This window comes from Hemitrygon akajei, chromosome 2 (genome assembly GCF_048418815.1).
Source record: "Hemitrygon akajei chromosome 2, sHemAka1.3, whole genome shotgun sequence".
Classification (NCBI taxonomy): Eukaryota; Metazoa; Chordata; class Chondrichthyes; order Myliobatiformes; family Dasyatidae; genus Hemitrygon; species Hemitrygon akajei.
Window position 1 is genome coordinate 15344033 of NC_133125.1, and position 22620 is coordinate 15366652.

Sequence of the window (22620 nt, forward strand, 5' to 3'; positions counted from 1 at the left end):
AAGGTGAAAGGTGAGAGGTTTAAGGGGAACATGAGAGGAAACTTCTTCACTCAGTTCGTGAGAGTGTGGAATGAGTTGCCAGCACAAGTGGTCCATGCGAGCTCGATTTCAACTTTAAGAGAAGCTTGGATAGGTACAAGGATAGTAGGGATATGGATGGCCATGGTCCCGGTGCAGGTCATTAGGTGCAAGCAGGTTAAATGATTTCAACATGGACCAGATGGGCCAAAGAGCATGTTTCTGTGCTGTACTCCTTTGTGACTCCATGACTCCAGAATTTCTGGAAAATGATACATAATCGGACAAAGACTGACAAACAGCCAATGTGCAAAAGAAAACTTGGCAAATGAAAATAATATTGATAATGTGAGTTGTAAAAAGTCCTTGAAAGTGAGTCCGTATTTCATAGATTCAGTTCAGAGTAGTGGTGAATGTAGTTATCCACTCTGGTTCAGAGTTTGATTACTGGAGGGTATTAACTGTTCCTGAACCTGATGGTGTGGGCCCTAAGGCTTCTGTAGCTCCTGCTCGACAGTAGTGAGAAGACAGCATGGCCTAGGTAGTGAAAGTTTTTGAGGTCTGCACAAGTTCAAGCTAAAATTAATAATATCTGAAATATTCTTAAGTCACAAGGTTTGTAACTTAGAAAAGACATGATAGGTGGGCAGGGTCCAGGAACAAAGACCAATATTGGTGAAAAGTATATGGTGCTTGAGAAACAGATTTACGCTAATTTGAAGTACTGCACTCTTATTCAAGATAATTCAGTGTAATTTCCAGTAACCAAGTGTAAAGGAGAACAAAACAATTGATACCCCAGACCCAATGCAGGGCAAAAAAAAACAACACAGTAAGATAAAGAACAAAATAATGAAGAAACCCACAAGGATAAATACATAAGGAAGTTTATACACACAGACTGATTGCATGTACAGAAAGGGACACGAGGTACAGGGGTGTCTGTACAAAGGTAACTGACAGGAAATTATAAAGTTGGTGGAGAATAAAGCAGAAATGCTATACCATCAAAAGTAGAATCAGATGTTTAAAAAACACATACTAAGATTCCTATTATTGGATATTAAATATGAGTAGTTTGAAAGTGTGCAACTTGGCCAGACCAGACTTGATCGAGGTATACAAGGCATAGATCGACAGCTAGTCTTCTCCCTCCCCCACCGCACCCAGTTTTTGAAATGTCTAATATCAGAGGCATGTATTCAAGGTGGAGGGGGGCAACTTCAAATGAGATGTGCGGGGAAGTTCATTAAACAGAGATTGGTGGGTGCCCGAAAAGCTCTGCTTGGTGCGTGGCGGGACAAATACGAATCGGCAGGAAGTGGGAGGATATGGAGACTTTCTGGAGGCAGAAGAGATGAGTTTAGTTTAACATTTAGCTCTGTGCAACTTTGTTGTCTAAAGAGCCCGCGCCTGTTTTGTATTGTTTAGTATTCTGAGACCAATGTTAAGTGGTTGCAAGCGAAAGGGGTGGAGAAATAACCACGGTCGCTAGTACAGTGCTGTCGGGTTTGAGCTGAAAAGATGCAGCGCTGGGGGCGAGAGACAGAATGGCGTTAGCCAATCTTTCACAGTTTATGTCAAATCAAACTCAATTTTATTATCCCCACGCTCAGTTTCCCATCACCCCCTCCCTTCCCGTTCCTTGCAATGTTCACGATATACAAGGGAACGGGGACGTGAGTCGGGCCTCCGGGCTTTAATGCACCGACTGGAGAGCGAGTGTCTCCCGGCGAGGCCGTGCTGGCTGGGGCGCTGAGCATCGGAACCCTCGCTGCACGGACTGAAGCTGATTGTTGCTTTCACCGACAACGCGTCTACCCATTCGGGAATTCTCTGCACAAACTATACCTCTTTAACCGAGCAATATGTTCTGCCGACTTCGCGACTCCCAAATGAGAGGCCTCTGTCGATTGATTCCCCGCAGAAGTGAAAGTGAAAATAAAAAGAAAAGCTACCGACCTTTAGGCCTACATTCAATGGTTTCCCTTTTTTAAAGTCAGTTGAGAAAATAATATAAAATATTTTAAATTGATTTACAGCAGTACAGGAAAATATAAACGCTTAGTTTGTTCATCAATGGAAAGTTTACAGCCTCCCCAACTCTAAAGGATAAATTAACAAAACTGGAAAATGCTTAAAAGGTCATGAAATTAGGCCAAAATAAACTTGTTTCTTTCTCTCCTTTCACTCTTTTTGGTAATGCAGAGTTACAGCTAAATACCTAGTAAATACACTCAGTGGCCACCTCCTATACCTTATAAAGTAACCATTGCTCTTCTGGTGGTTATTTGAGTTACTGTCACCTTCCTGTCAGCTTGAGCCTGTCCTCTGACCTCTTACTAACAGGGCATTTTCACCCACAGAAGTGTGCTCACTGGATGCTGATTGGCTTTTGCATCATTCTCTGTAAACTCCGGAGACTGTTGTGCCTGAAAATCCCAGGAGATCAGCAGTTTCGGAGATACTCAAATCACCCTGTCTGGCACCAACAATCAATCCACAGTCAAAGTCACTTAGATCACGTTTCTTCCCCATTCTGATGTTTGGTCTGAACAACAACTGAACCTTTTAACCATGCTCACGTGCTTTTATGCATTGAGTTACTGCCACTTGATTTGAATTAATGACAGGTATACCTGATAAAATGACATCTATCAACATAAACAGGGACATTTTGGACCTCCACCCACCTGAATATTATTGGTTCATCTCATTTGTCATGTGGACTGACAAAGGATTGTGTTCTTAAGAAAAATCCTGATGAATATTCAATATATTTATTATATCGAATAAACTCTTGAAGAAGATGGCAGAGTTTGTCATTGAAACATCAGTTAAGATTGATACCTGTACCAGGCTGGAAGCCCGAGAAGTGTTTATTTGTCATATATGCCAAGAAAGCACTAGATCTTTAGTCATTATATGTTTATAAATCAGTTTTACATGTGAATCTTCCAATTCTTTTTTTTACATTTTGTATATGTTAAAAATTGAGCAGCTGTTCTTCCCAGGATGACTTTTAATGATATTTGTTACTGAACCAGAAATCTACTTAAAATTTGGTCTGGCAAAGACCTTATGGCAGAGATTACCAGATATTTCTGAGTTCAGCAGAAATCAAACATTACTTCACCAGCTACAGCATTTAATAAAACATTTGTTTTCATGCCCTCCAAATGATGCTTATAACATTCTTCTGCGATTACTGGATCAAGCTCTCTGAACCCAAATGCAGAATGCCTTAGCTTCTCAGAGACAAGAAGGACGTGGTCGTTAAAAGCCAACCTCATCGGCAATGCCCACATCCCACGAGGGGTTAAACCCCAGATCTAACTCAGATTCAGGTTTAAATTTATTTATTACATGTGTATTGAAACGCTGTTTGCATTAACAACCAACACACTGAAGGATGTGGTGGGGGCAGCCTGCAAATGTCACCACGCATTCTGGCACCAACATAGCATGCCCACAATTTTCAAAACCACAGAACACAGATCAACACAAGCTGCAACAATAACAAAAGGGAACAATTCAGTAACAGCAAAACAAGTCCCTTCCCCATCCAACTACAGAAAATAATGACAACATTCAAATTCGTATTTTAGAGCAGGTGTTCCCAACCTTTTTTATGCCAGGGACCAATACCATTAAGCAAGAGGTCCGTGGAGCCCTGTTTAGAGTATTCATCTATCAGGAGGAAACCCTCAGGATAATTGGATTGAGATCTAGAAGATGTCTGAAATGGCAGAATGAGAGCAGATAAAATTTTGTTGTTCATTTTCAATTCATCATCCTCATTATCTGCTGTGTTATGTGACGTGGGCGATCATGGTCTCAACCATGATTGTTCTTGGCAAATTTTTCTTAAATATGTTTGAAAATCCCAAGAAATAAGAAGTCTTGGACCATTAGATAAATGTATGTCTGAGCCATGGTTCCCCTTTCTGCAAATTTCAGGTCTCATGAGTATAATTATAAAAGGAGGGACAGAACCAAAGTTTTTCTTGATAAAGGGAGGAAATCAGATCCAAGTAATCAATGGGTCAATATAACTCATACACTTCACAGTCACTGCACTATTTATGGGAAAATACATGTAAATTGTGCCAAATGTTTCATTATAAAAGGACAGGTACACCAAGATTCTAAGCCAAATGAAATTAAACTAAGTGAATCAAAACAGAAACAAAATATTATTATCTCAATTTCTTTCCATAACAAAATCAAAAATAGAAATGTAACCATGAATGATCCCTGGACACTTGAATTGTCAGATGCCACTTCAGTGAAAATGAAAATGGACTCCTCTTCAAGGCCAGTGACGATCATAGTTTGCGATTCATCGATAGAAATAAAGGTCAGAGTGATTCAGTGGTGTGCAGGTATGTATTCTGAATACCTTGCTGGTTAAAATAATTTAAATCATTCACTTAAAAAGAAATTAAATAATTCTATAATCAAGTTCTCCAGTTAATGTTAAGGATGTCTCACTACTCTGAGAAACCTGATTTCTGGTTCAGCCTCCACAATGTGCAGTTGTATTGAAACTGCATCCAGAAGAGCATAAACCATTAAAAGAAATTTAAGGACATCCCATAAAGTTTGATACCCTTGGTATGTATCAGAAGTAGTATGTCTTTTTTCCAGTGGCCAAGGTGAAGCTGCTATTTTAGAGCTGGCATTTGAACTTTCAGTGATCCCCATTGCTGCTGCTGCTGTCTGCTTATTGAACCAAGCAATACTGGAAATCCAGAGCAACACACACAAAATGCTGGAGGAACTCAGCAGGCCACGCAGCATCTATGGAAACAAATAAACAGTTGACAATTCGATCCAAGGCATACAACAACAACAACAATGCCATGTACAACAGCAAAAAGAATCAAAGTTCAAAGTAAATTTATTACCAATATATATATATATATGTCACCATATACTACCTTGAGATAGGTAGATCCTTCTGTGAAGATTGTGGTGTAGAGGCTTGTGAGATCTGAGAGCAACACCATCTAGAGATAGACATCTGGTGCTTTGCTCCTAGTAGGTCACCCATGGCGGTAAGATCTTTTCAAATCTTTTTATTAATTTTAAGAAAAACATAAGTAAAATATGAGTACAAAACATTTGAGAGTACACAATTAATAGATTAATTAAACAATCAGATATGTATTAATCAATATATAAAGTCTCCCAAACTCATAGTATTAATGTAAAGGAATTAAGAAAAAGAGAAAAAGGAGAAAAAAAACCCCCCAAAAAACTAAGAGAATAAAAAAAAAACTAATAAAAAAAACTAACCAACATGGGCAATTGCATAATGTTAAATACATACAGTAGTGCCGATGACTCCGAACCTCCATCCACACAATTCAGGATAGTAACAATAAGGTTCAGGATCAGACCATTTAATTCATATGAAAATGTTGAATAAATGGTCTCCAAGTTTCCTCAAATTTAACTGAAGAATCAAAAACCACACTTCTAATTTTTTCTAAACTCAAACAGGAAATAGTTTGAGAAAACCACTGAAATACAGTTGGAGGGTTAATTTCTTTCCAATTCAGTAAAATAGATCTTCTAGCCATTAATGTAACAAATGCAATCATTCGTTGGGATGAAGCGGATAAACGCTTATTATCTATCATTGGTAGACCAAAAATTGCGGTAAAAGGATGTGGTTGGAAATTAATATTTAAAACTCTTGAAATAATATTAAAAATATCTTTCCAATAGTTTTGTAAACAAGGACAAGACCAAAACATATGGGTCAATGAAGCAATATCAGAATGACATCTATCACAGGTTGGATTAACATAAGAATAAAATCGAGCAAGTTTATCTTTAGACATGTGAGCTCTATGTACAACCTTAAATTGTATTAGAGCATGTTTAGCACAGATAGAGGATGAGTTTACCAATGATAAAAATTTTTCCCATTGCTCAGTAGATATAGGACAATGCAATTCTTCCTGCCATTCCTTCTTAATTTTTTCTGATATATCTGGCTGTACATCATATTATAAATGATAGCTACTAAACCCATGGCGGTAAGATCAAAGGGGAATTTTCCCAACAAAGCGCAATTCAAACCAAGACCCCAATGGTCGATCTTGTGGAAGATGATGATGCATCAGAACAGCAGTGAAAGCAGAGGAAATCTGCAGCAGTGCAGGGTCCCCAGTCATCCTTGCATGATATGCCACTGGGCCCTGACCCATCAAGGATGGTGTGGTGGTTGCCTGTGCATCAGCCTCTCCACTTTAAACAAGGGTCTTGATTGGGTCATTAATGGGTGTTGATTGAATTGTGCTTTGTCTGGAACCTCCCCCTTGTCCATATACCACACCAGACTGTGAGCAACCACATATAACTCATGTTCTCAGTATTATTTATTTACTGTTTTTATTATTTGCCAATTTATCTTTTGGACATTGGTTGTTTGTCAGTCTTTGTTTATGTTCAGTTTTCATAAACTCCATTGTGTTTATTTATTTTCCTGTAAATGCCTGCAAGAAAATGAATCTCAAGGTAGTAGAAATGTGATTATTTGAGTTGAGTATGGGGTTCTCCCAGGGGGTTATTCCATTGTGCTATGGATAACAAGTGTGACTCTGTCACAATTAAACTATTCTCTGTCTGAAGTCTTTGGCTACGTGAGGAATCCTCTCCATGTACCTGTCCAAATGCCTCTTAAATGCTGCAATTGTGTCCATCTCGAACACTTCCTCTAGCAGTTTATTCCAGGTTCTCAGCACCGCCTGTGTAAAGAGGTTACCTCTCAGGTTTCTTAAATCCCTCCCCACTTGTGTGTGTGCCCTCTAGTCTTGAACTGCTCAGCCCTGGGGTAAAGACCTTATCCATACCCCTTATGATTTTATAAACTTCTATGACGTCGCCCCTCATTCTTCTGCGCACCAGGGAATAAAGATCCACATGTCCAATGTCTTCCTGTCACTCTTGCCCTCAAGTTCGGGCAGGATACTTGTAAATGCAGCTCAACAATGATAATTGCCAAAACTGTACCCAAGACTGCAAGTGCAGCATCACCAGTAACTTACTGTATATACAGTAACTGCAACAGATTGTCCCTACTCCTAATCCTGATGCCCTGACTGTTGATGGCCAAATGGCACCAGTGACCAACAGCCACTTCACGCAGACAGCTTACAAAACTATTGGATACTTTCCTTCTGGATACATTTCTGAACTGCAATCGATTGCAGCCTGTAATTTCCCTTTTAAGAATGCATTTTTTGGGCCGACTGAATGACCTGTGATATCCGAGATTCGACATGGGGCGCATTTACAGCTTTCATTGGCCTTCACTGCGTAGATTCCTAATAGAGTAACACGAACCTGCGGTTGGTTCCATCACTTCGCGCCAATTAAAGCGTCGAGCAAGATTAAAATTGTGGAGGATGAGTGCAGAAAGCAAACAGGTGTTCAGCACCATCTGTCTGCACTTGACCGATCTCTTCACGCTGCTGCTGGCAGGATTGTCAGGTCAAACGCCAGCAGGTTCTGGAGCGACTATTACTCTGCAGATATCGGGCCTCTTGACTGGCTTCTCTCACCTCAGTGCTGAACGAGCTCTACAGCTGTGGTGGACTAACTCTCGGTGACTCTGCAGTTTGTGTTCCTTGTGTTTTTGTTTACTTCTTTTTAACTACTTGTCCTCTGCCTGTTTTTATTTGTCCTAATTGTGTTACAGAAATGGTTGGAGCCTGTGAAGTGCAGTTTGGAATTTGATCTGCTGTGTCCAGAGAGATATCTGAGGGAGAAGACCGGAGACGGGGACCCGAAAAAGGACCAAGAACATGAGCTGGATTGTGGAAAAGACCAGAGACGGGATGCAGGGTCATGAATGACTCCATCTCGAAGGGGCAAGGAAGATTGAAGCATCAAGGTTAATATGGAGGAGGTCAGTGGTCACTCTCAACGGAGGCCACGGGATCGGTAGCATTTGCATTCTGACCTGGCATGGCAGTCGCTCTTCACATAAGGACTGAGTTTGTGTGGCCACCCTGCTCATATGCTTATGGAAAAATGTTTTCTGTATTCTGAGATTTATGTGATTATTGGAATGTACATTCTATTGGTCTCTCAGTTTTCGCAGTTTTCCTTTCTTGCCGACAGGTGTGGGCAATATTTTACTTTTTATGCAAGGCTGAAGTTGGGGATTTGGGGTCTGATGTTTGATTTTCTTGTTGGTGTTATTCTGTGTGGGTGAATCTGTAGGTTTTTTGTGTGTGGGAGAGGGGGGTGGGGGTTTTGATACTACTGTCGTTGTTCTTTTCTGTGAGGAGTGGTCTGGGGATTTGATGTTATTGTCATTGTGTTCTTTTCTGTGAGGGAGAGGACTGGGGATTTGATCTCCTCATCGCTGTGTTGTTTTCTGTGAGGGAGAGGACAGGGATTTGATGTTATTGTCACTGTTTTCTGTGAGGGAGAGGACTGGGAATTTGGTGTTACAGTCACTGTTTTTTCTGTAAAGGAGGGGCTGGGGATTTGATGTTATTGTCACTGTTTTCTGTGAGGGAGACGCCTGGGATTTGGTGTTACTGTCATTGTTTTTTCCTGTAAGGGAGAGGACTGGGAATTTGATGTTATTGTCACTTTTTGTGGGGGGTGGGGGGCTGGGGTTCTGATGTTATTGTTGTTTTTTGTGAGGGAGGGAGCAGGGGTTGCAAGTTTTGTTTTTATTTCTTGTCAGGGAGGGGGAGTGATGGCTTTTCTTTTCAACAACTGCCATGGTTTTTCTATATTTCATGGCCATCTGGAGAAGGCAAATATCAGATTTGTACTGTACATACATACTTTGATGAACCCATGAACCTTTGTACTTGAATGATTTGACTAGGGCACTTCCCTAACTCTGCTGCAGCTTTGACCTGTGGCCATCAACACTGTGCCAAGGACTCACTTTCAGGTACTCTGCAGTTAATGCTATTTGTTCACTTCTTATTGTTCACACCCTGGAAAAAAGTGTGGAAAATATGTGTCCCACCACCCAAGGCATATTCTCTCCTCACTGCTGCCATCAGGAAGAAGGTACAGGAACCTCAGGGCTCACACCACCAAGTTCAGGAACAGTTACTACATCTCAGTCATCTGAATCTTGAACCAAAGGGGATAACTTCACACTCAAGCAACACACACAAAATGCTGGAGGAATTCAGCAGGCCAGGCAGCATCTCAGAAAAGAGTACAGTCAATGTTTTCTGAAAAGTCAACTGTACTCTTTTCCAAGATGCTGCCTGGCCTGCTGAGTTCCTCCAGCATTTTGCGTGTGTTGCTCAGGATTTCCAGTACTTGCAGATTTTTCTCTTGTTTGTAACTTCACTCAGCTTTACTTGCTCCATCATTGAAATATTCCCAAAACTCATAGACTCATTTTCAAGGACTATCTCATGTTCTCAATATTTATTGTTTGTTTGTTTATTTATTTATTATTATTATTTCTTTTTGTATTTGCAGTTTGTTGCCTGCTGAACACCCAAGTTGGTGCAGTCTTTCATTGATTCTGTTATGGCTATTATCCGATGGGTCAATCGAGAATGCCTGCAAGAAAACAAATCTCGGGGGGAGTTCTATATGGTGGAATGTATGCACTTAGATAATAAATTTACTTTGAAATTTGAACTTTGTAGGGCTCTTTCTTTGAATGGGTTTTATTGTGTTTCTTCATTTTGTAGCTGCCTGCAAAAAGATGAATGTCAAGGTTGTATATGCTTACTTCAGAAGTAAATGCACTTGGAACTTTGATGAATGTCTTCTTCACTGCCCCGTCTGCTTGTGCAGTCATTTTCAGTGAACTGTGCACCTGTACTTCCAAGTTCCTCTGTTCCACAACAATCATTAGTGCCCCACATTTAATTGTATATGGCCTACCCTGTTGAAAGTGGATTACCTAACATTTATCTACATGGAAATCCATCTGCTATTCCTCGATCTATCTCCCTAATTGATCAAGATCTCTAATATAAAAAGCATCAACTTACCTACCTTCATCTTCTTAGTTCGTTCATTATATGCCATGTCAAATGACATAGGTGATCATGGTCTTTCAATGAGCATGATCTTCATTGGCATATTTTTCTGCTGAAGTGGTTTGCCATTGCCTTCTTCGGGCAGCGTCTTTACAAGATGGGTGACCCCAACCCTTATCAGTACTCTTCAGAGATTGTCTGCCTGGTGTCAGTGGTCACATAACCAGGACTTGGGATATGCACCAGCTGCTCCCATGGCTCCAAATGATCCTGATTGGGGGGGGGGGCTAAGCAGCTGCTACACTTTTGTCAAGGTTGACCTTCAAGCTAGTGGAGGGTAAGAGCACCTTACACCGCCTTTGGTAGAGACGTATGTATCTCCACCCCACCACCCTTCTTAATTACCTTTTCAAAGAATTCGAACAAATTCATCAAACATTATCTCCTATGCAAAAAACCACGCTGACTATTCCTGATCAGGCCTTGACTATTCAAGTGAGGGTAGATCTTGCCCCTTAGAATTCATTCTACCTACTTGCCTAAAGCTGAAGTTAGGCTCACTGGCCTGTACTGGCTGTCCTTCTTGACTGGATGCAGAGTCTATAGAAGTGAGGCAATGTGGCTCTGACTTCATGGATACTATACAGATTACAGAGGAGGAGGTGTTTGCTGTCCAGAGGCCAGGAACTGACAAGGTGTTCCCTCGGACCCTACAGGAGGCAAGTGCAAAAATTGCTGGGGCCCGAGCAAAGGTATTTAAAACATCCTTGGTGACAGGAGAGGTACCAGAGGATTGGAGGATAGCCAATGTCATTCCACTGTTAAAGAAAAGCTCTAAGCTAGTCAAAAAAAATTTAATGGTAAAAAATGAAATCAGATCATTAGAAAGAGGTGACAGAGATGTTGAACCATTGTGGACAGACCTAAGGAACTGCAAGGGTAAAAAAGACTGATGAGAGATGTCTACAGAAACACCCCCCCCCCAACAAAAGTAGGGATATAGCCTACAAATTACAATGGAGGATAGAAAATACATGACAAAAGGGCAATGTTACAATAGTCATGGGGGATTTCAATATGCAGGTAGATTGGGAAAAATCAGTTTGGTGCTGGGTTCCTGCAGGGGCAATTTCTAGCATGTCAATGAAATGGCTTTTTAGAGCAGTTCATGGTTAAAACCACTAGGGGATTAGCTGTTCTGGATTGGGTGCTGTCCAATGAACCGGAATTAATTAGAGAGCTTAAGGTAAAAGAACCCTTAGGGGAAAGTGACCATAATATGATAAAATACACCCTGAAATTTGAAAAAGAGAAGCTAAAGTCAGATATGTCAGTATTCCAGAGACATGAGAAAAGAATTGGCCAGAATTGATTAGAAAAGAACACAGGCAGGGATGACAGCAGAGCAGCATTGGCTTGAATTTCTGGAAGCAATTCAGAAGGCACAGGGTATATCCATCCCAAAGAAGTATTCTCAAGGCAAGATGAGACAATCATGGTTAACAAGAGAAGTCAAAAGCCAGAAGGCATATAATAGAGCAACAATTAGTGGGAAGTAAGAGGATTGGGGAGCTTTTAAAAACCAACAGAAGGCAACTAAAAAAGTTATTAAGAAGGTGAAGCTGGAATACGAAAGTAAGCTAGCCAATAATATTAAAGAGGATACCAAAAGTTTCTTCAGATACATAAAGTGTAAAAGATAGGCGAGAGTGGATATCGGACCACTGGAAAACAATGCTGGGGAGGTAGTAATGGGGGACAATGAAATGGTGGATGAACTGAATAAATATTTTGCATCAGTCTTCACTGTGCAAGACACTAGCAGTATAGTGGAAGTTCCAGGTGTCAAGGGTCATGAAGTGTGTGAAGTTAGCATAACTAGAAAGAATGTTCTTCAAAAGCTTAAAGGTCTGAAGGTAGATAAGTTACCTGGACCAAATGGTGTACACCCTAGGGTTCTGAAAAAGGTGGCTGAAGAGATCATGGAGGCATTAGTAATGATCTTTCAAGAATCACTAGATTGTGGAATGGTTCCGGACAACTGGAGAATGCAATTGTCACTCCACTCTTCAAGAAGGGAGAGAGGTAGAAGAATGGAAACTGTAGGACAGTTAGCTGATCTCAGTGGTTGGGAAGACGTTGGAGATTATTAGTTAGGATGAGGTCGCGGTACTTGGATGCACGTGATAAAATAGGCCCTAATCAGCATGGTTTCCTCAAGGAAAAATCTTGCCCGACAAATCTGTTGGAATTCTTTCAGGAAATAACAAACATGATACACCTCACTACTTATTATCCTTATTTATTGTGGTCACTGGAACTGATGTGCTCCTCAATTGCTACTTCAGTTACTTGGTCCACCTTATTCCCTATGAGAAGGTCCAGTATTGCTCCTTCCCAAGTACAGCACTGTGCAAAGTCTTATACACACACATATATAGCTAGGGTGCCTAAGACCTTTGCACAGCACTGCATTTGTCAACGTGAAGCGGAAAGTGAGTTTGTAAATCTGGCAGGAGCAAAGGATGTTGGAAATGACAAGGGCGGAGCGCTGTAGGACAGGTTTGGTGACAGAGAAGTGGCAAGGGAGGAGTGGGGTGGGGGTGAGACACCAGGTACAGTAACTTGGTTCCAAACAATTGGCTTATTGATCACCACAGATTGTCTCTCTGGTGCTTCCTGCTCCCTCCCCTCTCCATTCCCCTTTTCCCAACCATGATTCCCCTCTCTCTTTCCCCTTCCCACTCTCAGTCCACAAAAGAGACCCATATCAAAATCAGTTTTATCATCACACAAATACAGTGTATCATGAACACAAAGTACCCACTGCAGATGCTGTGGTCAAATCAACACGTACAGACAAGCTGGAGGAACTCAGCAGGTCACATGTACAAACAAGCTGGAGGAACTCAGCAGGTCGCACGTACAAACAAGGCCTGCTGAGTTCCTCCAGCTTGTTTGTACTTGTACAGTATATCATGATTTTTTTTTGCAGCAATACTGTGTTGTTGCCTGCACAGAAGAAGTTGACTGGGACCTTGGTATTGCAGTTATTGGCCTGGGAAAGGAGAAAAAAAGGATTTTGGAGTTGCTTTACAGAGTACAGGAGAGGAACAGAGTAGAAAAGAGGGGAGATAAACTAACTCCTTTGCTTTTGTTCATTGGGTATATTTAGAGCAGAGCTGGATAAGTACAGTGGATTCCAGTTAATTGGACAATTGGTTAATCAGGGCAGAAGATTACCATCAGTTTCTAACTCACATCAGTCACATGTATTTGTGTGGCCATTGGACACGATGCCCTGTATAGAACAAACAATTTTTAAATAGAATCAGTTACATGTGTTTCTGTTAAAAATAAACAGTGAATTTCTTTGTCACTGATAGTTGTCAAGAAATAAGTATTAAGACAACGCGGAACTGTTTTGCTCACTGCAGCTTCAAGCATTCAGGCTTGGAGACGCTAGAAATGGCGAGGAATGAAAATGAAACAATTTCACTATTTCAACAAGTAAGAGACTATGAAGAATTTGTAAGTATTGACAATCAAATGTTACAATGAAAATGAAGATTTGAAGGATGCAATCATCAAAAGCATTGTAAGAAGGCAGCCCATTGTCTGCATAGGTATCTCTGCTGATTCTGTTCACTTACAACTGAAAGAACACATACACTGGATGAATTCCTCATTGATAACTATTAGGAACTACAACAGTTTTAAAGTAATGTAGTAGTATTGGTAATGTTCTAATTTGTTATGTATTTCATTTAAATACATAATTTGTTACTCAGTTTGTCTTTTTATACCTTATTGACTATTTCCATGAAACTTTGGCTTATTGGGGGAGCCACTTATTTGGGCCAAAATGTATTGGTCATCATGTGACCCAACTAACTTGAATCTACTCTGGTTAATGAGTGAGGGTGTCAAAGTTTATGGGGAGAAGGTAGATGATGGGAAGATAAATCAACCGTAACTGAACAGCAGAGCAGACTTGGTGAACTGAATGGCCTAATTCTGCTTTTATGTCTTATGGTCGAACTTTGGAGTATTTTAGGGCCTTGTTTGGAACTGGCATACAAAAATTGTTGACCAAAGGAACAGTAATAGAAAACAATAGTTAATAATATTGAATAATTATTTTTGTCATTGAGTTACCATCAATTTACTTTTTTAGCAATATAATATCTAGTGGGGCAATGATACAGTTCTATAATACTCGGTCAAGACAGTGAAGGCCTTTAACAGCTGCAGTAGAAGCACATCAAGTTTTCTCTCTCTCTCTCTATCCCACTCTCCCTTTATCCCTCTCTCCACCTCTCCCACTCCCCAATCCCTCCCTCCCCTCTCTCTCTCTCAAACACACACACACTCTCTCACTCATTAATTCACTGCACTCTTTTTCAGCAAGTTCCACAATTTCCCTCATTTGTTTGAATGTATGACAGTCAGTGGTTGAGAAAAAGATGAGATTTATGGGGCAAAGGGGTACTTCGCTCACCAACATTGAAAGTACATCACTGTTTCTGCCCTTATCACCAAGTCTATTTAGAACAGAAGGTGTTGGACCTCTATATCCACCAGTACTGTGGGGTGACCTTCGGTAGGACTGGAGCACTCCAAGAACATAGCTCACTACCTCCTTCTTGAGGACAAGAGGGGTGGGTGATAATTGTGATTCTCAGCAGGCCCAGATCCAAGAGAAAATTGTGCGGGGTGGGAGAAATGGAACTCCTGAGGGATTTTAGTGCTGAAGCAGATTGTAGAGGAATTTGAGAGCAAGTACAAAATTTTGCAGTGGTGTGATTGTTCAGCTGCGATATGGTAAGCACAAGTAAGAAGGGCAAATGAATCTCGATGTGAATTGGGAAGTAGTCAGAGATTGTGATGACCTTTAAAGAAAGTGGTTGAACAAGAGTGAATTGGAAATGTTACATTTAAAATTTTCAGTAGCAAATAACATTTTCTCCAGAAATGAGGTTTGGCAATATTGCAGAACAGGAAATAGATTGTTGTGATTTTGCCATGGAGATGTTGTTTAAAACCTGCCTTAGAGTATAACATAATACCATCATCATGTGACATCTCATATGTCACAGGTTATAATAGTTTTTTCACCCGTCTTTAATTTGCTTATTTTTTTCTCTAGCCATGACCTTTTCTAGCCACCTTTGCCCAAGGGTCACATGCATGCTAGCAGAGGGAAGGAGCGCCTTACACCTCCTTTGGTAGAGATGCATCTGCATACCACCACCTAACAAAAGGTCTAGGAAGCTGAAATTGGACAGGGCCCTTGAGGAATAAACAAAATAAAAGAGTGCAAAAGGGATTTACGGAATGTCTTTGACAAGTAGGATTAAGGAAAAGCCATGGCATTTTGTGCACACTTTAAAATATATTTAGTGGTCACTTTATTAGGTACACGAGTACACCTGCTCATTAATGCAAAAATCTAATCAGCCAAACGTGTGGCAGCAACTCAATGCATAAAAGCATACAGACATGGTCAAGAGGTTCAGTTGCTGTTCAGACCAAATATCAAAATGGGGAAGGAATGCTTCTGACTTTGACTGTGGAATGATAGTTGGTGCCAGACAGGGTGGTTTGAGTACCTCAGAAACTGCTGATCTCCCTGTTTTTTCACACACAGTAGTCTCTAGAGTTTACAGAGCATGGTACAAAAATGAATAGCAGCAGGTGTGTGGGTGAAAACAACTTGTTAATTAGGGAGGTCAGAGGAGAATGGCCAGACTGGTTCAAGCTGACAGGAAGGTGACAGTACCTCAAATAGCCACGCACTACAACAGTGTGTGCAGAAGAGCATCTCTGAATGCACAACATGCTGAACCTCGAAGCGAACGGGCTACAGCATTGGTAGATCAGACTGGCTCCCACTCCTACACCTAACAAAGTGTCCATTGGGTGTATGTTGCTCCAGAGAGTGTAGGACCACTCAAGGACAAAGGAGGGAATTGATGTCTGGATCCAGGGGAACAGAGCAACTAGACAGTAGACAGAGAGATATTCTGAGATGATAAATAAACAGATTGTTTGAAATCAAATGACCTTGCATGGTGTCTCGGGGCTGGGTTATCTCATGCCTTCCTAAGGTACTCCAGGTTTATCATCACTTCCTCCTATATTTCACCTTTTTATTGCTTCTCATCTATCTGTATATAAATAGCTAAAACTTTTGCGTAGTACTGTAGATTTAAGGTGGTGGTGGGGAGTCTAAAGGAGATTTGTATGACAATTTTTGTTTTACATTCAGGTGGGAGATGACTGGATGACTGGAACACTTGGTTTGGAGAGGTGGTAAAAACGTTCTTTAGGAAGCATTCAAACAAGTACATGAACAGACAGGGAATAGAGGGATATAGATCATGTTCAGATGGAATTAATACAAATCGGCACGGACTGCATGGCATTACTCTATGTTCTGTTCTCCCTCTGATTCCTGGGACACGTAGTCCAGTGATGCAAAGCGTTTGGGGTGGTATTAGGAATCTCAACAAGCACCCATAAGGCTTAATATACGCCGAGAAGGAAGTTTACCAACCCAAAGCCACACCTTCCTCCATCACCTGCGGTCATTCAGAGTCAACAGACTAAGTTGCAGCGGAGGACTCGGTCATTGTCGTTCCGGATCTGACTGAATCCAAGGTAACTACAGTCCCGAACGGATCGTTTCCCGGAGTTCTCCCAATCCCGTCAATGTTTCGCCAATCCCCTACACTCCCCGACAGAGACTTAAACCAAAAACTCGACGCTGTCTGTAAATTTCTAAATATTAATTTGGAAGCAAGAGAAAACAGTTTTATTTAAGAAAGGTTATTTTTATACGGGTGACCAAAACGCCAAAGTCAAAAGTCGAAAATACAAGCGTTTCTGGCGACATCCTGATGGCCGGTAAGAGCAAAAGGCGGGCGGGCTGGCAGGCGGGCAGAGATTTACCGGCACTGGGAATCGTAAATTGGTACTGTATAATGTTTACATCAAGACGCCGTCGGATTTTTTTCCTCAACTGATGCCACTGAACAAGGACATTTTATAAGCTCAAATTTGTTTAAAAAAAATCTAATTGTCTTACCGATGCGATTTCAAGTTTAAAAAGATCGATATTAGTTAGTGCAAACAAACAGTGGATCGGTGCTGTGTGGTTAATCGTGCAGAAAAATGTGGGTTGCAATTTTTTTCCCGATCTGCGTAGTTTTGAAATTAAGAATTTAGAAATTTGGAAATTAAGTTACTTCACACTGAAAAGGGATCGATCTAGTCCTTCACGCTGGTTGAAGCGCGTCATACATTGATTGTACAACAGAGTCAAACAACAGGATCAGGTATCCTCGGTTTATTTAGTACAACAATCTTCTGGAGGGACTCTGCGGGTTGAGTAGCGTCCTTGCGAGGACAGGAATTGCCTACGTCACGTTTAGTATCCAAACCCTATGTCGCTGGTTTCTTTCTTCCCACACAAATTCGGTCTGACTCACACACAAAAAAAATCTGAGGAATAGTTGACATTTTCTGTCTAAGTTTGGGTCCAGTTTTATTGCAGCGTTTGGGTCAGAAACATGGTGTGCGCAATTCTTTTCCCACACGGATGCTGTTCGGCTCGCTATATTCCTCCAGCAAATCGATTGTTGCTTCATATTCCACCATCTGCCGAACCCAAACGTATCATTTGCTAAAAGATATTCAAATTACAGTCCGTACACTGCCTTTAGACTATCAAAATAAAAACGGATTTGTATAGTGCCGAAGCTCTAATTTGCAAATACCTTTTGACATTCAACATTGGTGCTCCTTAGTGACGTGTGCTTAGCCCGCTGCTCTACCCTCGGACCGTGCGGCTAGGCACAGCTCAAATGCCATCTATATATTTGCTGATGATACAACCATTGCTGGCAGAATCGCAATGGTGACGAGATGGCGTATAGAAGTAGGATCTACCACCTCGTTGAGTGGTATCGCAGCAACAACTCAACATCAATAAGACCAAAGAGCTGTTTGTGAACTTCAGGAAGGGTTAGATGAGGGAACATGAACCAATCCTCATAGAGGGATCAGAAGTGGAAAGAGTGAGCAGTTTCAAATTCCTGGGGATCAATATCTCTGAGGACCTAACCTGGACCCAAGATATCGATGCAGTTATAAAGAAGGCAAGAAAGACCCTATATTTCATTAGAAGATTGAGGAGATTTGGTATGTGACCAAAAACACACACAGTTCTACAGATTTACTGTGTGTGTGTGTGTGTGTGTGTGTGTGTGTGTGTGTGTGTGTGTGTGTGTGTGTGTGTGTGTGTGTGTGTGGGTGTGGGGGGGGGGGGTGGGGGTGGGTGAACTGCATATTCACGAACGCAGTTGCTAAAACTGCCGCGCTGCCGAATCTATGGTTGTGATAGGGACCCCTCTCGAGGCGCCATAGACCTGTATCCGCTGGAAGTCTCGGATGAGAGGGACTTGTCCGTAATGGCCTTCAGTGATGCTGGTAGACGAGTGCCATCGTGTGTATTGCCAATATCGGAGCCAAAGGCTTCCACTTAGAGACAGAAACAAGAGCTTGTATCGAGGTAACCCGACCAAGTGACACGGTGAGTCGAATCATTTTCAAAATAAGGACTCCCGGATTGGCGCTTATCGGGCATCTGCTTCAACAATAAAACTAAACAGAATCCCTGAGTTTATCAAAACAAACTTAAACAGAAAGCACCAGGAAACCGCATTACTAACAGCTAACAGCTCGAGAAAAGCACAAAGAACTCGCAAACCATTAATAACTGTTGTTAAGCAACAATGAACCAATTCAGGTGCATTAAAACCTCCAGAGCCCAATGCTCTCCGATGCCCTGCACAGGACTGAAGCAGTCACTACAAGACCCCTCTCCCTGTAGCTGGCAGTTGATGGCCCAGGAAGACCTGAAAACGCGAGATCCAGGGAAGATTCGGGAGGCCGGGAGACTTGGGGATCCAGAGAAGCTGAGACCTGGGAACCCCAACAAACTGAGATCAAGAAACCTCGGGCGGGGCCGAGAGGAAGGCTAGGGAGTACTGGAGAGGGGGGAGGACATTGAAAAACCCTAGACACATTGAAATAAGCCTTGGAAACAATATCGGGAAAAGAAAACCCTGGGGACATAGAGAAAAGTCCTTGGGAAACCTTGAAACCATGAAACTTGAAACCTAGAGAAGGAACCTTTTCAAATCTTGTTAAGTGTTTTATCTTCCACAATTTTTCCCAGAGACAATTAAGATATACTCTGAATTTTATAGATTCAGACAGCATAGACAGGTTTCTTTCATCACTAAGCTAGGTGTTTAATTTGCTTCATGACAGTTCAATTTTCCCAGTCTGTACATTGACTTTCAACAAGGTGTTAAAATACTCTTGATAGGGTTACTTTATTTGCACACTTCAGCCAGGGATCAGCTTTTGGAGTAGGGCTCTTCCAGAATTTACGCTATTGACTTGGATGATGAATCAATTGAAAAGCTTGCTTGAAGCCCTTATTTGATATCTAGATCTGAGTCACAGGACCATAACTCTGGGAACCTGGTACTTACGACTTGAAAAGCTTGGAATGGATACCGAAGAAGCTCAGTGTAGACTAGAGAAGCTCTGTGTGTAGAATCAGGACTCTGGAATGTAGAGGCAAGACATACACTGAGAATAGAAGGCACCCTCTCCTCAAGCCAGCAATGTCAAAATGTCACCGTTCCAACTTTGCTGGGTCCATTACTTGTTGTAGGAAAGCAGCATCCATCATCAGGGACCTCACCACCCAGGTTATGCTCTCTTCTCACTGCTACCCATCAGGAGGAAGATACAGGAGCCTCGGGACTCACACCACTGGGTTCAGGAATAGTTATTACGCCTCAACCATCAGGCTCTTGAATCAGAGGGCATAACTTAACTCAACTTCACTTACCCCATCACTGAACTGTTCCCACAGTCTATGGATTCACTTTCAATGGCTCTTCATCTCCTGTTATCAATATTTGTTTATTTATTTATTATTTCTTTTGTATTTGCATGGTGTATCTTACATACTAGTTGTCCACACTGTTGGGTGCGGTCATTCATTGATTCTATTATGGTTATTGGGTTTACTGAGCATGCATACAAGCAAGTGAATCTTGGGGTTGTATACGGTGCTTAATGTACTTTAAGAATAAATTTACTTTGAACATTGTTATGCAGTTCCTGCAAAGAACAAAGCAGCTATTTCATTGACTTATGCATGCCCCAGAGAGACAGACAAGTGGGTCACAGTCAGAAAGGGGAAGGGGAAGAGTCAGGTACTAGACAGTAGTCCTGTGGCTGTACCCCTTGACAATAAGTACTCCTGTTTGAGTACTGTTGGGGGGGGGCAGACAACCTACCTGGGGGAAGCGGCAGTGGCCGTGCCTCTGGCACAGAGTCTGGGCCTGTGGCTCAGAAAGGTAGGGAAGGGAAGAGGAAGGCAGTGGAAGGCCTGTGGACACAGGAAAGAAACTCATATGGTAGTTTGCCTCTCAGGTGCCAGGGTCCGGGATGTTTCAGATTGCGTCCAAGATATCCTGCAGTGGGAGGGAGAACAGCCAGAGGTCATGGTACATATTGGTACCAATGACATAGGTAGGAAAAGAGAAGAGGTCCTGAAAATAGAATACAGGGAGTTAGGAAGGAAGTTGAGAGGCAGGTCTGCAAAGATAGTAATCTCAGGATTACTACCTGTGCTACGCGACAGTGAGAATAGGAATAGAATGAGGTGGAGGATAAATGTGTGGCTAAGGGATTGGAGCAGGGGGCAGGGATTCAGATTTCTGGATCACTGGGACATCTGTTGGGGCAGGTGTGACCTGTATGAAAAGGTTGAGTTGCACTTGAATCCCAGGGGGACTAATATCCTGGTGGGGAGGTTTGCTAAGGCTACTTGGGGGGTGTTTAACAAAGAATTTTTGGGGGATGGGAACCAAACTGAAGAGACTGGTGAAGAGACGGTTGGCTCACAAATAGAGAAAGCTTGTAGACAGTGCGAGAGGGAGGATAGGCAGGTGATAGAGAAATGACACACTCAGACCAAAGGCTTGAGATGTGTCTACTTTAACGCAAGAAGTGTTGTGAACAAAGTAGATGAGCTTAGAGCGTGGATCAGTCTTGGAGATATGATGTGGTGGCCATTACAGAGACTTGGATGGCTCAAGGACAGGAATGGTTACTTCAAATGCCGGGTTTTAAATGTTTCAGAAAGGACAGGGAGGGAGGCAAAAGAGGTGGGAGCTGGCATTGTTGATCAGAGATAGTGTCATGGCTGCAATAAAGTTGGATGCCATGGAGGGATTATCTACAGAGTCTCTGGGGGTGGAGGTTAGGAACAGGAAGTGGTCAATAAATTTACAGGGTAGTTTTTTTATAGGCCACCCAATAGTAACAGGGTTATCGAGGAGCAGATAGGGAAACAGATCCCGGAAAGGTGTAATAATAACAGCGTTGTCGTGATGGGAGATTTTAATTTCCCAAATATCAATTGTCATCTCCCTAGAGCAAGGGGTTTAGATGAGGTGGAGTTTGTTAGGTGTGTTCAGGAAGGTTTCTTGACACAGTATGTAGATAAGCCTACAAGAGAAGAGGCTGTACTTGATTTGGTATTGAGAAATGAACCTGGTTAGGCATCAGATCTCTCAGTGGGACAGTATTTTGGAGATAGTGATCATAATTCTATCTCCTTTACAATAGCATTGGAGAGAGATAGGAACAGACAAGTTAGAAAAGTGTTTAATTGGAGAAAGGGGAATTATAAGGCTATCAGGCAGGAAATTGGAGGCTTAAATTGGAAACAGAGGTTCTCAGGGGAAAGTACGGAAGAAATGTGGCAAATATCCAGGAGATATTTGTGTGGAGTTCTGTATAGGTACGTTCCAATGAGACAGGGAAGTTGTGGTAGGGTACAGGAACCGTGGTGTACAAAGCTGTAATAAATCTAATCAAGAAGAAAAGAAAAGCTTACAAAAGGTTCAGAGAGCTAGGTAATGTTAGAGATCTAGAAGATTATAAGGCTAATAGGGAGAAGCTTAAGAAGGAAACTAGGAGAGACAGAAGGGGCCATGAGAATGCCTTGGCTGGCAGAAATAAGGAAAACCCCAAAGCATTCTACAAGTATTTGAAGAGGAAGAGGATAAGACATGAAAAAATAGGACCTATCAAGTGTGACAGTGAGAAAATGTGTATGGAACTGAAGGAAATAGTAGAGGTATTTAATGAATACTTCAGTATTCACTATGGAAAAGGATCTTGGTGTTTGTAGTGATGATTTGCAGCAGTCTGAAAAGCTTCAGCATATAGATATTACGAAAGAGGATGTGCTGGAGCTTTTGGAAAGCATCGTTGGATATGTTGCCATAACCGGATGAAATGTACCCCTGTCTACTGTGGGAGATGAGGGAGGAGATTGCAGAGCCTCTGGTGATGATCTTTGCATTATCATTGGGGACGGGAGAGGTTCAGGAGGATTGGAGTGTTGCAGATGTTGATCCATTATTCAAGAAAGGGAGTAGAAATAGCCCAGGAAATTATAGACCAGTGAGTCATACCTCAGTGGTTGGTAAATTGATGGAGAAGATCCTGA

At 41.7% G+C, this 22620-nt stretch overlaps 2 protein-coding genes and 1 long non-coding RNA gene across 6 annotated transcripts in view; 2 read left to right on the forward strand and 1 right to left on the reverse strand.

Annotated features, from left to right (window-relative positions):
- Positions 1–1999, reverse strand: part of LOC140739379 (endoplasmic reticulum aminopeptidase 1-like) — a 65199-nt gene extending 63200 nt beyond the window's left edge. Inside the window, exon 1 of the mRNA XM_073067635.1 lies at positions 1870–1999. The gene's annotated coding sequence lies outside the window, so the exon portion shown is untranslated. The remainder of the gene's footprint in view (positions 1–1869) is intronic.
- Positions 2000–7260: 5261 nt separating this feature from the next.
- Positions 7261–9663, forward strand: LOC140737237 (uncharacterized). 2 transcript variants are annotated; one of them, XR_012101082.1, is made up of 2 exons: positions 7261–7942; positions 9499–9663. It is a non-coding gene; the product is annotated as an uncharacterized lncRNA (long non-coding RNA). The 2 variants fall into 2 exon arrangements; XR_012101085.1 differs by having other exon boundaries at positions 7261–7927.
- A 6900-nt stretch (positions 9664–16563) lies between these two features.
- Positions 16564–22620, forward strand: part of LOC140739384 (endoplasmic reticulum aminopeptidase 2-like) — a 79608-nt gene continuing 73551 nt past the window's right edge. Inside the window, exon 1 of one of the 3 annotated variants that reach the window (XM_073067656.1) lies at positions 16564–16673. Coding sequence is in view for 1 of the 3 variants with exons in the window: in XM_073067647.1 (XP_072923748.1) it covers positions 16913–16919 (7 nt within the window). In the remaining 2 variants the exon portion in view is untranslated. The other 2 variants (XM_073067647.1, XM_073067664.1) reach the window with 2 other exon arrangements.